Here is a 13,974-nt window from a genome sequence, read left to right on the forward strand (position 1 = left end):
TTTTACATGGCATGTCCAGTAAAAGCAGTTTTTGCAGTTCAATCCTGCTTATGTTTACTTGGCAGTAAATCACTTAATTCAGTGCAACTCATTCCAAGTAAATCTACATAGGATTGAGAGCACTGGATTAATTTCCAGATCTGTAGTTTTGAGCTTAAATTTCTGGGTTCTATTTACACCTGCCCAGTTAGGACATGCACATCTCAGCATAATAAATTAAGATATGCATAAACCTTGTGCCTACACTGCCATTAAAGTGCTGTTTCCCACCTTTTCAGTGCACTACAATTGACCCAGGAAATCTTCACTTAACTAGCTTTCTTGTAAGTCTGAACTGGGAAGGTATGGTTACAGTGGGTTCTGAACAAACTAGATTTTTAAACTATGGCTCAACTTTCGTTTGAGATCCTGGTTTGTTCTTACTCTGGTGATAAAAGTTCTCTGTACTTGATGTAATTGGGTTTGGATTAGGGTTTATTGGTCTATTGGAGACTTCCTGGGTTAATGATTGTGTAATGAAAAAGGAAGGGGTGTCTTGAGGACAGATAAGATGGGCTCAGGACTTGTGTGTATCTTCCCTTATTACGTAGTAAGCTGAACTGGGTGGCTCCCTGACAGTGTAATTTCTTCTGTGATTAGGGTTTGCAGTCAGATGTTTTCATAGTGAAAGAGTCAAATACTGTTTTTGTTCAGTGAGGCTCAGCCTGGTTTTAGGGAGCTCTTTGGTATTGCAAGAATCTTCGAATATTTCACTGGCAATATATTTGTGAAGGCTGGAATATATTGGTTTTAGTGTTATAGCATTATTCTTAGTTTGGTTGAAATTAATTTTATGTTAAACCTTGACTCATATTTTACTGTCAATATTTATTATTTAGTCAAGCACTAAACAGCTTGCATTGCAATACTTCTGTGTAGTCTTTATGACCATAATATAAGCATGTCTGCACTTGTTCAAATTACAATACTTTTGTCAAATGTTGTGCATTGAAAATTATAGATGACCTTTTGAATACAGTGGAGACAAATTTTTTATAGTTGAATTGGGACATCATGCACAGTCTGAGCTTATTAGCATTAAAAGGGTGGCACCCATGCTGAAAAATTTCCCCAGATATAGTTTCAAAGTAGCTACAACTGGCTGTTTGTAGGGATGCTGGCAGCTGAAGGACTTTTTCTTGTTTGAATATGCATAGGATCACACCCTTATTGTCTCAGTGCTTCACTGCACATCTGATGTGGGGCATTTACAGGACTTGCAGTGTTAGTGGGATAGTGCTGACTTCCTGTTTTTCAAACTGAAGTAAAATTCTCTTCACTAATATTTTGTTTATTGTTGAAATGCAGCTACTTGATGAACGTAGTGGCATAACTGCTGTTTAGTATTGCATAGCAACACTTAGCAGTGCTTTAGTATTTTTCACTTCCCATCCTGTCTTTAGCTGAAATCATTAGAGAAACAATTTTAAGATTGCTTCTGAAAAATTCTGTTTGTCTAGGTGGAGAATACAGTAACCTTGGATTTATATGTAATTGCTCCAAGGCTTTTTAATATCAGAAAATAGGCTCTGCTTTATTTTGATTTTTCCTAACATGACTTTATATTGTGAGATTTGTTTTTGCCCACATAAAAAGTTATTGATTTTCTTCTCTCCCTGCCTGCTAACCCCCAATATTCCACAACATTTCAATATTTCTTGGCAATCGATTTGTGTACCTTATGTGAATAAGGTAAAATGAGAGCATAGTCACATCAATAATAGCAAAGTCTTGAGGGAAGTATGAAGCTCAGTACAATATGTGTTTTGCATGCAGAAGGGCTTGGGTCAACCCCTAGCATCTCCAGGTTACCCTGGGAAAGAGTCTTCCCTCAACCTTTGGAGACATGTTCCCTGGTACTCAGTACTATGTGAGATGCAGCAGAAGTCTGGCATAGTGCAAGGCAGCTTCCAATGTGCCAGAACTACGGTCAGTGCTGGCACAACATCAGAACACTGACAGATGAGCAGAATAGCCTATGAGGAAATGCAGAGAGCAAAGATGAGGTGAAGGAAGCCTAGAGGAGCAGTCTGTGTACAGAAATCATAAGCACATAGGTTGCATCTACTTTGTAAAAACCTAAGTCTAGCAGCAATAGATAGGTTTCCCAGGTTTAATCAAGGACATCCTACGCTAGAGTATATAAGGCAAAGCCATGCATATGCAGTGTAATGGGTAGGCAAATATTCTTTTTCTAAAATAAGTGTCAGGTACACTACAATGAAATACAAACCACCTCAATTAGTTGACTGCAAATATCATAGAGTGTGTGATGTTAGTAAAGACATAAAGACAGCAGAGCTTTTGGGAGCTCTGTTAAATGTACTAGGTTTCCTATAGAGGTCATCACTTAATTCCATTGGAGGAACTAGGTCTCTGATGCTGTGACCAGGGCAGAAATAGGGCCCTCTTGATGCAAAAGCTTACTATTTAAAACCCAACAGTGACATTCCATTGAGTTATCTTCCCTGTTTAGTTATTTAACCTGCATATTATGTATTTTCAAGAAGAATAATATTTATTTCCCTTATAACTTCAGGGTAAGTTTTGTTTATATTTTTATAGGGCAGAGGGAGCGGACCATTATTCAGCTGCTCTGCTCGGCTTGACACTCTCTAGGGTGTTAGCATGTTCTAGAAATGAGATGCAAATGTCCCAGAGTTTCATTTTCTCACTCTTGTTTTCTTTGACTACCCTGCACTATTCCTCCAACTTGCTTTTCCAACAACTTAAATGACTAAAATAAGTGTCTTTGACAGAACTGATTCTACTGTACCATCAGTTGTTTAATGTTATGATGCTTGCAATCTGTGTGGCATTTGACAATGGATAAACATTTTTCTTGTATTTTGGTTGCTTTGATCTAACAAGACTGTATTGCTTATTTCAAGGAGAAGCATATACTTGATGGGTTATAAATGTAAACAAGGAACTGTATAATGAAGATGGAAAACAAAAAGTGACCTCTACCCTATAAGGTAACCTTTTTAATGAAATGATTTATTCTATGTCATTCTATGTGAGATGTCCACCTTCAATCAGACATAATCAGGACATCCAGACCCTCTGCATCCAGTGCTCCTTTCAGGGGTGGTGTTGGGAACAAATATCCCAGTGCTGGAGGCAAATGACAAAAAATGTTCATCCTGGGTTTTTCTTCTGTTTTCATTTATATTATAAAACACTTTTTCTAAGTTAGCCTGCCAGAAAAATAATTTTAATAAAAAACTAAAATTGTTTCAAACATTAGTATTTGGTATTCTTAGATGCATACCTTAATGAAGTAAGGGGCTTTGAGAGGCTTAGAGAAGCGGAGAGCAATGCTACCAGAAGTCCAGACTCTCTCTCTAGTCCAGTCTCCTAGCAGGTCTCTCGACTCTGGTCACAAGTGGTGGTATGGCGTAAGCTGGGACACCACACTAAGATGCATCCACCGGTTAACAAATAACTGTAAGATCAGCAGAAGAGAATGGGCATCTGTAATGGTGATGGGGGCAGAGAAACTGCTGTAAGGCAGCCATTGGGCAGCAACAGGAAACAACACCAGCAGATGATCTTTCACTGACAATGTCAGGTGGGCAACCAAGCCAACTCTGGTTAGTACTGTGCAGTACTACATAAATTTCACTTAATAGCTTTATGTACATATAATTGCTTCTGATACCTAAGGTTTTTTAATCATAATTTTTGCAGAATTTCTCTGCCACTTAGTGGGGTGATGTGGAAGGGATTGACCCCATCATTTTGCTCTTTTGTGTAAATTTGCAAGGCCAAAGATGGAGATTTGCTACTTCTTTCCTATGTTTGAAAACAGATTGGAAAACCTTATGAGAACCATAAGACAATTTGGTTGGATAGGTTATTTCTTTAAATCAGTGTGGTTAATCTCACTGTTTGCAAGTAACATATAGGTAGTGTTTCAGGACATTACATTTTGTGCACATTTTGTGAAATAAGATCTTTGGTGCTTTATCACTATATTTCATAGGAAACTTGAAATATAGCATCAGGTATATTATATGTTTGTTTTACTACAGATTGTTTTCTCAATCTTTTTTTCTCTACACAGCTTTCTGAGTAAAAAAAAAGCATGCTTGTTGACACTTACCTTGAGTTTGAATAATAATTCTTAAAATGAGGCATGTTTCATTTTCCTATTTGATTTGAAACTCAATTTTTATGACAGAATACAATTTAAGACTGCTGTTTGAAATGCTATCATATTGGTGTGATACGACCTTTCAGCCATTGTGCTATAATCTGCCAATTTTGGGTATTAGCAGGAATAGATAATAGCAAATGTGACTTTAAATTTTGTATTTGTGATTGTCTCTGATGACAAAAACTTTCTTTAAAGAAGTCATGCCTGGGATCCAGGAAACCTCTCATGTCTGTTGATGCTCCAGAGGGACCTCCCTCCTTCAAAATGGCTTCTTGGGGCTATAGTGAGGTATGGGCATTCTAATGAATGGGTCGCCCTGTACAGATGTTTGTATTCTGTCTTGCTGCTACAGTTGTTGATCAAGAGATTGTGTTGCTTTTACTCCTCCCACTGTCTGATTTGTACTTGCTGTTTGTCACTTTAAGGTGACCAGTTGGACCTCATGATCCTGCTTTAGGAGGCAGATTCTGCGAGGATGTTACATCACCACTGCCGGAGGAACCCTGAGCTACAGGAAGAATTGCAGATTCAGGCTGCAGTGGCTGCTGGGGATGTTCACACTGTGCGCAAGATGTTAGAGCAGGGTTATTCTCCAAATGGTCGAGATGCCAATGGCTGGACTTTGCTCCACTTCTCAGCAGCAAGAGGGAAGGAAAGATGTGTTCGTGTATTCCTTGAGCATGGAGGTTGGTTGATTCAAAAGAAAATTTCAGATTGTCTAATCAAAGATTAACTTTCAGTCTTCAGGCATTCACTTTAAATTCTTTTCTGCTTTGTCTGTTTTTGAAGTTTTTCCATAACATAATGGTGAGTTCAATATAACTGAACAAGGAGCAGCAAAAATAAATTAAATGGAGGAAGCAAGCTATGTAATAGCAAGTCCACCACAACATTCTTCTGTTAAGTGTTTTAACTAATGTATGATCACGTAAAGGGTTACATGATTGGTTCCAGAACTCCTGAAGGTGGGAACTAGCCAGTAGAAGTTTTTGTGTGTCTCCTGCTTGAACACAGCATGTTGTTAATGTGTTTTCTATCGTGAATTGGACCCAATATGTTGGCATGTAAAGCCCGTAAAATGGAGTCAAGATGACAGAACAGAATCTAAAATATGGAAACTTTGAAGGAAATTCTAAAGTGCTTTTAGAATTAGCACCGAAGCAAGAATAAATGGATCTGAGTGAACCACATTTCTGTCAAATTCTGACAAAGCATCATGTGCCCCATATCTACACATTGGGAGCCACTAAACATACCAAGTGGAAGCAGGAATGTTTTGAATGGAAATAAATTCATGTACATGAAAGGAAAACTGGATCTTACAATTCAGTTCTGCTCAAAAAATTGAATAACTATCTCATTGCTCGTGTTCTGGCAAGGGTGTTAGTTTTCACATTCCTTATTGGTCAGTTCACAGTGCTGCACTAGAGGAGGTACCCTTTGCTTGGCCTGTGGCTATATTTGAAAGAAAAACAATTGCATTCAAGTTTTAGAAGCAGATTGATTGCTCTAATACTGCATCTTTTGCTTGAGTTCTGTATGTAGTGCATCTGTATGTAGTGATTGGATATACTCCATAAATATGATGTCTTTACCAGTAGGTGGTGCTAACAGTTATGGAACTGGGCATTTTCATGAGAAGGTCAGATTTTTCAGCAAAAAAAATGCACTCAGACTGTCAGTAAGATAATGTGGTTCTGAAGTATATAGAAATTTTCTTTCCTTACCTTAAAACAAAGTAATTCATCATTGGGTATGTAAAAAGCTAGTTGTTATTTTATAGTTTTAGTTTGTATGTCAGCAATGGAGCCTTGTACTGCACAATAGTAGTAGTAGTATTGTTCTTTAAGCTCCACTTTGCATAGCTGGTTTTTTTTTAAATTTCATCCTGTGCTGAATGTAGCCAGAAGATGGCAGCATAGTGCTTGCAATGCAGATGAATTTGCTCCTGAAAAAATTCCTTTGTGAATGTTGATGCCAACTGTACTCTTCATGTGCAGATATTCTTCTAATAGTCTCTGAGTAGTTGATATTTTTGATAACGAGTGATACCCAATTTCAGTATTTGATACCAGGCAGTTGATGCGTGATGGCTGGGCACACATTAGTACTTAGCATTTGATGTATTGGTAGTGGTATGTGAAAGTGGTTTTCAGACTCCCTGTGACAGAATTCTCTGTAATATACAAGAGCTTTGGGGCAGGTTCTAAGGTGGCATTTGGTTCACACATAAGAATGCTTAGTCATATCTTGCATAGATTCTGCTATTGCCACACATCACTGGTATGACAAAGTGTTCTCAATTAGCAACCTTGGCAAGGTTCTCCAGAAAATAGTTTTAAAACCAGTGATACCTATGATAGTATTTTGCTATCTTGTATGCAGGTATTTGGATACTTGACATCTAGTGTGTTTTTTACTTTTTACTATTTGCTAGATAAATGTATCTAGCAGCTGGCAGCTTAGGCAATTTCATTTTGGCAGGCTTCATTCAAGAGATGCCCACCTTTCTAAAATATTTCATTTATGCATAATTAAACTTCGGTATTTATTTTTAATGCCAAATCTGTAAACTTACCTAAACACAAAACATCTCATATTCAGTAAACATGCCTAAAAATGTGATCCATGTCAATTTTAAGTGCAGTAAAAATATATCAGAAAAATACATTGGACATTTTCCCAATAGCTGCAAAATTTTTGAACTGAAAAAATGGGGGAAAATTAAACAAAGCACACCTTGCAGTTTAAGTGTAAATTCAAAGCTTTCTTTAGAAATTATTTGGTTGGGAATACTTGCAAAATTATAAATAGAGTAGAATATGTGTATATTTGTTTATATTTAACAAATGACAAAACCTGAAAGAACACACTGATTTAAGAATATATGCCCAGAGAGAACTGATATATTATTCATTATATTTATTCATTTTATATGCTGCCCCACTAACCATAGGCTCTTTGGGTGACTTGCATCCTATATCAACAGCAAAATTTTCTTTTGCTGAGATAGTGGTAATGCCTTCTATTCCATCAACTCTCTTCACTGAAAATTGGCTCAATTTCAAGTTGAGATCAGGCTGATCCAGCAGAACTAACTGGACATTCTGTTTCTTTAAACAATCGATGTGGGTCTGTGGGCACATCCTGGGGACATGGGCAGGCAAGTACTGTCATTCATTCATTCATTCATTCATTCATTTGATTGTTTGTATTTTAGCCTGCCCCATTAGCCGCAAGGCTCCCTGGGTGGGTCATGTCCTGCTTGTGGGATCTTTGGGCAGCTGTTCAGCCACCGTGTGAACAGAATGCTGGATTAGGTGGAGCTGGATCCACCACAACTCTTCTTCTGTTTTTAAATGAAATAGTAATCTCATTCTTAGTTTCAGTTTTCCTTCACTTATTAAATATGGTAGAAATAGAGGGCCAGTACACCATGCGGAAGATTCAACCAGGAGTTAACTGTGCTTTGCACAGAAGGAGTGATTCTACTGTATTTTTCACTTTCCCCAATAATAAAGAAGCCACCCAGAGAGCCTTTGTATGCCTATGGGGTGGCAAACAAATTATAAATAAACAATAAGTTCATGTCCTCTGTTTTGCCCATCTAGCATGAATGATTGCAGTGCAACCATGCAGACAACTATAAACAAACGTTTGTATGTTGTGGAAAATATTCCACAATAAAATAGAACATCAGAAAATTTTCTCTGAAACATTTTCTATCCCACCAGTGGTGTAACTATCTACTGAGGAACTTTCTGTAATTATTCATTAGTAGTATCAATTTTTGTTGCGATTAAAAACTAAGTCTCACTGGTACTTGGTTTTGAATCATTCAGCAAATTATAACTGCTCTTAATAGTTCTGCTATAAAATGCTGTAGTCATGGCGGCTCACAGGAAGACAGCCACAAAGCCTGTGCTGGAACCACATTTGATGGACAGTGCAGCAAGAATGCAAGGTCATAGTTTGGATGGCTGTCGCGTCTGCCACATGTTTGAAGCGGCACAATGTTTGAAGCTGAATACCAGAATGGGTTTTTTAATGTTTTTATTCAAATGTTTATAGTACATTGTTATACAAAACAAATGTTGTGCATGATCTAAAACCGACAAGTTCCGTGCTTGCAATCTTGATAAGGTTCGCATGGTTGAAACAGTTGTACAGTTTTTTGAGGTGATAATGTTTTTATGTTGATTCATCTCCAAGGAATTTGGTTTTGTTTTCAGTCTTTCATACTTCTCCACAAATCATTTTTAGCCTGACTTTTCCCTCAATATTTGTACTTTGCCAGTATGGTTTTCCAGACCATTGGCTTCCTTCTTTCAGGTGTTTCTAAATTTGTTTACCAAAAATTTGCTTAGGGTCTCATGTCCTTGGTATCACCTTATTGGCAGTATCTTATTCTTGCATCAGATTGTTCTCAATTCCTTATTTATGCATTGATTGCACATCCAAGTGGATTAATCTTAATGTAGAGTTTCATGTTTCTCTTAAGATTTTCCTTCCCTCTATTTTCTCAAATGCTGAGATTACATGTACCTTTTTTTTGGAAGTGCAAGGTTAATTTAAGCAACAGACTTGAGGTCTTCAGCATGCTTCTCCTTTACTTTCAGTGGTTGGTTCTGGGAAGATTTAATAGGTTCAAAATGTAATTTATTTAAACAGACAAACCTAGTGCATTTTGAGCTAAGGTAAACCTTCCATTAGGCTGAATCCCAGTTCAGAGTTATGATCTGATCCAGAAATTATTGCAAGAAATTAATTTGTTTTGCTATAAAATGAATGAGTGGACTTGAGAATCTGAGCAGTTTTCTCACTTTCATTCCAGGGAGTAATCCACAATTCTTATTTTAATCATGGTTCACTGCAAAAGCAGATATTGTCTCTTCTACAGAATAAACTTTCAGATTGGGATTTTCTTTCTGAAATCGCCACAATTGCTGCAAGTTTATAATCTTATGCTTGATTTGTATGCAGATGATACCAAGGCAGCACTACTGATGGGAAAGAAATTTGTGTGAGAGAGGTATATTGGAAGATTAAGAACAGCCACCAGATTCACAGATCTGATGGAAGTTTTACGAATCCAGATTTCCAAAGGAGAGATAGCTAAACTGTCATTTGTTGGAATTTTACTGGCTATTTCAAATAACTTTTTTCTTCAGAATTGGATGTTTACATTCTTGCAGAATCTTGATATTTTGTGAAATAGCAGATTATTTTCATTTTATAGAAAACATTTCTTTGCAAGATGATCTGAAATAACATATCACTTACCTGCTTTGGGAGAGCTTCAGAGTACAGAGGATTTTCTTTACCTTATACAGTATTGCACCCTCAAAATAAACTCATCTTGCCAGACCACAATACATCCGCATTCGGGGCCAGCAAATGTTGCTACACATGTTTCTCTTTAAGACCAAGAGGCATAAGGGAAAACAAAACACTGAAAGTATGATATTTTAGAACTGAAGGGGCTGGGGTAGGTAGAAATACTTTGAGCAGTTAGATTTAGGGTACATGAGTGAAATAGTTAGACTTGATTGTGCAAACTATCTGTATGCATTGGATATTCAATTTTATTCTTTTTTTTTCCCAACCAAAATGTTGCCACTGTTTGACTTGAACATATATCTAGCTATTGAAATTCACAGCAACAGTTCAAAAATTCATCTGTCACAAAGTTTATCCACTTTTCATGTGTCTATTACATTTTATACTGTACAATGGCTGAAGCTCTCCAGACAGTTTAGAGACTTTTGCCTATAGTTAGGATTTTTGTTCTGATTTCTTTTAACTTAGGTACACTGGTAGTGATTCATACAAGACATTCAACGACAATGTGCTACTACTACCAAGTACCGGAGAGCTTCAGCTGTTGGACGGTATAGACATTAAATAAAATAAGCTTCTTTTGTTGGTAGCTTTTTACTTGTGTCTATACTGAATTGTAAAATAAAAATTATTGTTTTCAAATGTAACAAGATCTCCAAAATGTTTTTAACAGGGTAATGTTGAATCAGTTCTAAAGAGAAGAAGGGTAGTCACCTATAATTTACGTCAAATGTGTTAGATTTTCTATTCAGTATTTAAAATCTGTAAACTGTCTGGAAAGCTTCAGCTTTTGTACAGTATAAAATGTAATACATAAGTCCAAATTAAAAATGGATGAATTTGGTTTGTGACAGGTGAATTCATGAGCTGTTGCTTTGAACTCCAGTAGCTAGATATAATTTCAAGTCAAATCTAGCTGTGACAACATTTTGGTTGAAAAAATAAAATAAACTTGAATTTTCCTGTAGCCATATACCTTTTTCTAATTTTCTGACTTTTGTCCTCATTCTGACAAGCCACATTTTATATCCTCTGAGCTTATAGAACAGCTTTTCAAGCAGAGGTGCACTTTTTTAATCAGAACAGTACAAAACCCCAGTCACTGCTATGCTCATACTATGGAATTGTTTGAATTGGCCAAAGTTGGAAAGCTAAAGACTAGTTTATTTTCAGTGACTGAAACTGGACAAGAAAAAGCGCTAATTCTTCCCCCAACTTCCCAATTCTTTACAATATTTAAGTAAATAAGATGAATACAGCACTATAAAATGCTATTAAGTTAGCAGTGACTGGTCAAATGCAAGACTTCTGGATAAGACCATTGTATAAAATGCACTCCCAGAAATTTTAGCAATGTATGCAATGCTTGCTCTACTCTGAACTGCCATTTTGTAATCTCAGTGAGTTAACTCTTTTTGTGTTCTCTTTTTACCTTTAGCTGATCCCACAGTGAAAGATTTAATTGGAGGCTTCACTGCTCTACATTATGCAGCCATGCATGGTCGAGCCCGGATTGCACGCCTGATGTTGGAGTCTGACTACCGTGTTGATATCATTAATGCCAAGAGCAACGATGGCTGGACTCCCTTGCATGTGGCAGCTCATTATGGCAGAGACTCATTCGTCCGACTTCTGCTGGAGTTCAAGGCTGAGGTTGATCCACTCAGCGACAAAGGTACTACACCACTTCAGCTGGCCATTATCCGTGAAAGGTCCAGCTGTGTCAAAATACTCCTCGATCATAATGCTAACATTGACATTCAAAATGGCTTCCTGTTACGCTATGCTGTGATCAAAAGCAATCATTCTTATTGCCGGATGTTTCTTCAGCGAGGGGCAGATACAAACTTGGGGCGCTTAGAAGATGGACAGACGCCATTGCACTTGTCTGCTCTTAGGGATGATGTACTCTGTGCACAGATGTTATACAACTATGGTGCAGACACTAATACAAGGAACTATGAAGGACAGACTCCACTGGCGGTTTCTATAAGTATTTCTGGAAGTAGCCGACCTTGTTTGGATTTCCTGCAAGAAGTAACAAGTATGTATACTGGAAATCTTTAATCCAAATTCTCCAGTGCATTTGGGGGCATTGACAGAATGTTGGCTGCAGTCCAGACTGTACATGAGTAGTTCTGTTCATAGGATGCTCTGCTAAAGAATGAAAGGGGAGCTGCTTTTAACCAATTCCTCCATGCCTTCACCCTCTGGAGCAGCTTTTTTTAAGGGCAAGGGGGTTGCAGTGGAAATCTGTAGAAATGGTTTTTCCTCCATAGTCCCCTGGATCAGACTCCCTTCTGTGAACAGAACTACTACTCCTGGTTACACAAGGATCCCTATGCATTGAGCTTTGTACTTTTCATAAGTCATGTGGGAACTTGCACTCGTTTGCAAAAGAAACATAACAAAGCATCTGTAAATTACTTTTTAAATTTTCTGTTCACCATCAGGGCTAGAGATGAGAATCTTCATTATCTTTTACAGCTACAGGATGATTCTGCTTGATTTCTGCCACTCTTTTGTTAGCAATATTTTATATTTTATTACTTCTAAAATGGTATATAATGAATCAATTGGTAATCATCCTATGATACTATTTATTATTCAGCAATATTATTTTGGGGTAAATTTCATCCGACCATTTCCTTTGTCTGCTGTCTGATATATAGTCCCGTTTCTGTTTGGATTTTGCTTATGATCTGGTGTTGCCATTTATCTGACTGGAGAGAAAAATTAATAAGATGAAAGGTTAGATACACAGAATTGAGCAGAGCCACTGTTTGTGTGGCAAGACTGTACCATAGCAATCAGTTTCTAGTCTTGTATGCATTACATGGGGTGGTGTTTTGGGTTAAACCACTGAGCTGCTGAACTTGCCGATTGAAGACCGAGTGGCAGGGTAAGCCCCCATTGCCTTGCCCCAGTTTGAGTCCACTTGGTGGGTGAGCTCCCATTGTCTTGTTTCAGCTTCTGCCTGCCTAACAGCTTGAAAGTGTGAAAGCATGAGTAAATAAATGGGTACCCACCTCAGTGGGGAGCTAGTGGCTGAGTGGAAATATGAGGACCAGCCCCATGTTGGACCTGCAGTGTTGAGCCTGCATCAGCAACAGCACTGATGGTGGAGAGAGACTGGAGAACACCGACACTCCCGCAGACCAGCACTAGCTGCTTTGTCTGGAAAGCTAGCTCCCCCCCATGGTACACTGTGGATAGTGTGTGAGCGTGAACTGAAGAGCTAGCAATCTTAGGCAGCCAAACTATTCTGCATTAGCACTGTAGACTTCCTGGCTAATTGTACCAACACCATTCTAAATACATAAATGAATACACATTACATAATGCCATTTCTCCATAGATGAGGCTTCTTGTAAAAACTAAGGAACGATATACTAATATACGAAGTATTAATGCAGGTCCTTCTTTTGTTAAGCAGCAAGCTTAGATTAACATCTCTCTAACTGTTGCTGAGATGTGGATATGGCTACTGTAGCTTGTAACTATAGAAAACGGAAGAAAACCCTAACCTTTTCAGACTAGGTCTTCCTGGTTATGTTAGGAGTATTGAAGAGAACTGAGATAAACTATTAGTGACTCATTGAATAGGCTGGGCAGTCTTGATAGAAGAATCTAAATTATCAGTTCATCTTATTGAGCATTGTACTCAAGTGTATTTAGATGACACAGTCATTATTATTATTATTATTATTATTACATTGCACTTATATACCTTCTTCTGTGAAAAATCCAGGGTGACTTGCATAGCTCCATTTTATCCTCAAAATAACCCTGAGATGTAGGTTAGGCTGAGGGTGCGTGACTGGCCCAAAGCCATCCAGTGAGCTTCATAACCTAGTGAGGACTAGAACCCTGATCTCCCAAGTCCCCAGTCCAACACTCTCACCACTGCACTGCACTGGCTCTCAATAATGCCAAACTGTGCTTTAGTATTTCAAGCCACAAACTTCAGTGTTCTTTCTCAAATCTTATTATGTATGCATTCATGTATTTATTTATTGTGTTTATACCCCACCTTTATAGTAAAGGTGGCAACTATTTTTGAAATGTAAGCTAAAAAAAATTATTATTTAAACCTAAAAGTAAACCATTGAGTACATCATTAAAAAGAAATCATTTATTGATCAGTTTTATATCTTTCCACCAAGTTTCAAAGCAGTAAACTTGGTATTATACAATCAAAGCATTACAATAATACTTTACAATTATTTATTCTAAAGAGCACCAACCAATTAAAATCCACCAGTGAACAGCTTAAAAACCAAATGTTTGCCTGAATAAAAATGTTTCTGCTTGGCAGAAATACAACAAGCAAAGGACTAACTTAGCCTCTCTTGATAGGGAGTTACAGGGCTTGGGATCCATCCCTGAAAAAGCTCTCCCTTGCATTTCCACCAAATATGTCTCTGATGGTG

General features: G+C 37.6%; 1 protein-coding gene across 5 annotated transcripts in view; it reads left to right on the plus strand.

Annotated features, from left to right (window-relative positions):
- ASB7 (ankyrin repeat and SOCS box containing 7) overlaps positions 1-13,974 on the plus strand; it is a 71,488-nt gene that overhangs the window by 7,723 nt on the left and 49,791 nt on the right. For 4 of the 5 annotated variants that reach the window (XR_006416162.1, XM_044444940.1, XM_044444943.1 and 1 more), the window contains exons 3-5: positions 2,931-3,017; positions 4,627-4,887; positions 10,980-11,585. Coding sequence is in view for 4 of the 5 variants with exons in the window: in XM_044444940.1 (XP_044300875.1) it covers positions 4,677-4,887; positions 10,980-11,585 (817 nt within the window). In the remaining variant the exon portion in view is untranslated. Of the gene's footprint in view, positions 1-2,930; positions 3,018-4,417; positions 4,490-4,626; positions 4,888-10,979; positions 11,586-13,974 lie in introns of those variants that run through there. The other variant, XM_044444942.1, reaches the window with a different exon arrangement.

The sequence above is a fragment of the Varanus komodoensis genome, unplaced genomic scaffold, assembly GCF_004798865.1.
Source record: "Varanus komodoensis strain SLA01 unplaced genomic scaffold, ASM479886v1 scaffold46_3, whole genome shotgun sequence".
NCBI lineage: Eukaryota > Metazoa > Chordata > Lepidosauria > Squamata > Varanidae > Varanus > Varanus komodoensis.